At 48.9% G+C, this 227-nt stretch overlaps 1 protein-coding gene across 1 annotated transcript in view; it reads right to left on the bottom strand.

The window, feature by feature from the left end:
• Positions 1–32, bottom strand: part of LOC119586767 (FRAS1-related extracellular matrix protein 2-like) — a 19352-nt gene extending 19320 nt beyond the window's left edge. The window contains exon 1 of the mRNA XM_037935494.1: positions 29–32. Coding sequence (XP_037791422.1) covers positions 29–32 — 4 coding nt within the window. The remainder of the gene's footprint in view (positions 1–28) is intronic.
• Between the last annotated feature and the right edge of the window lie 195 nt (positions 33–227).

The following is a 227-nucleotide window of genomic DNA, read 5'->3' as shown; positions in this document are numbered from 1 at the left end:
CTTTCATCATTCACATAATCAAAACCACCCATTTCTGTTAGCCTATTTAACAGGAAATCTTCTGCATCAGTTTATTGGTTTAAGCGACCTCCCAGCCAGCCGTGGGGGGAAGGGGGAGGGGGGAGGGGGAGCCGGAAATGTAATGTCGAGAAGCTGTATATCTTTGCATTTGTTTAGGCGCATTTTCCTAGGGGGAGACTGAGAGAAAGGGGGAGGGAGAGAGATGG

This window comes from Penaeus monodon, chromosome 21 (assembly GCF_015228065.2).
Source record: "Penaeus monodon isolate SGIC_2016 chromosome 21, NSTDA_Pmon_1, whole genome shotgun sequence".
In the NCBI taxonomy this organism is placed as follows: Eukaryota; Metazoa; Arthropoda; class Malacostraca; order Decapoda; family Penaeidae; genus Penaeus; species Penaeus monodon.
Note: the sequence above shows the minus strand (reverse complement) of the source record. Positions and strands in the feature narration are given on the sequence as shown.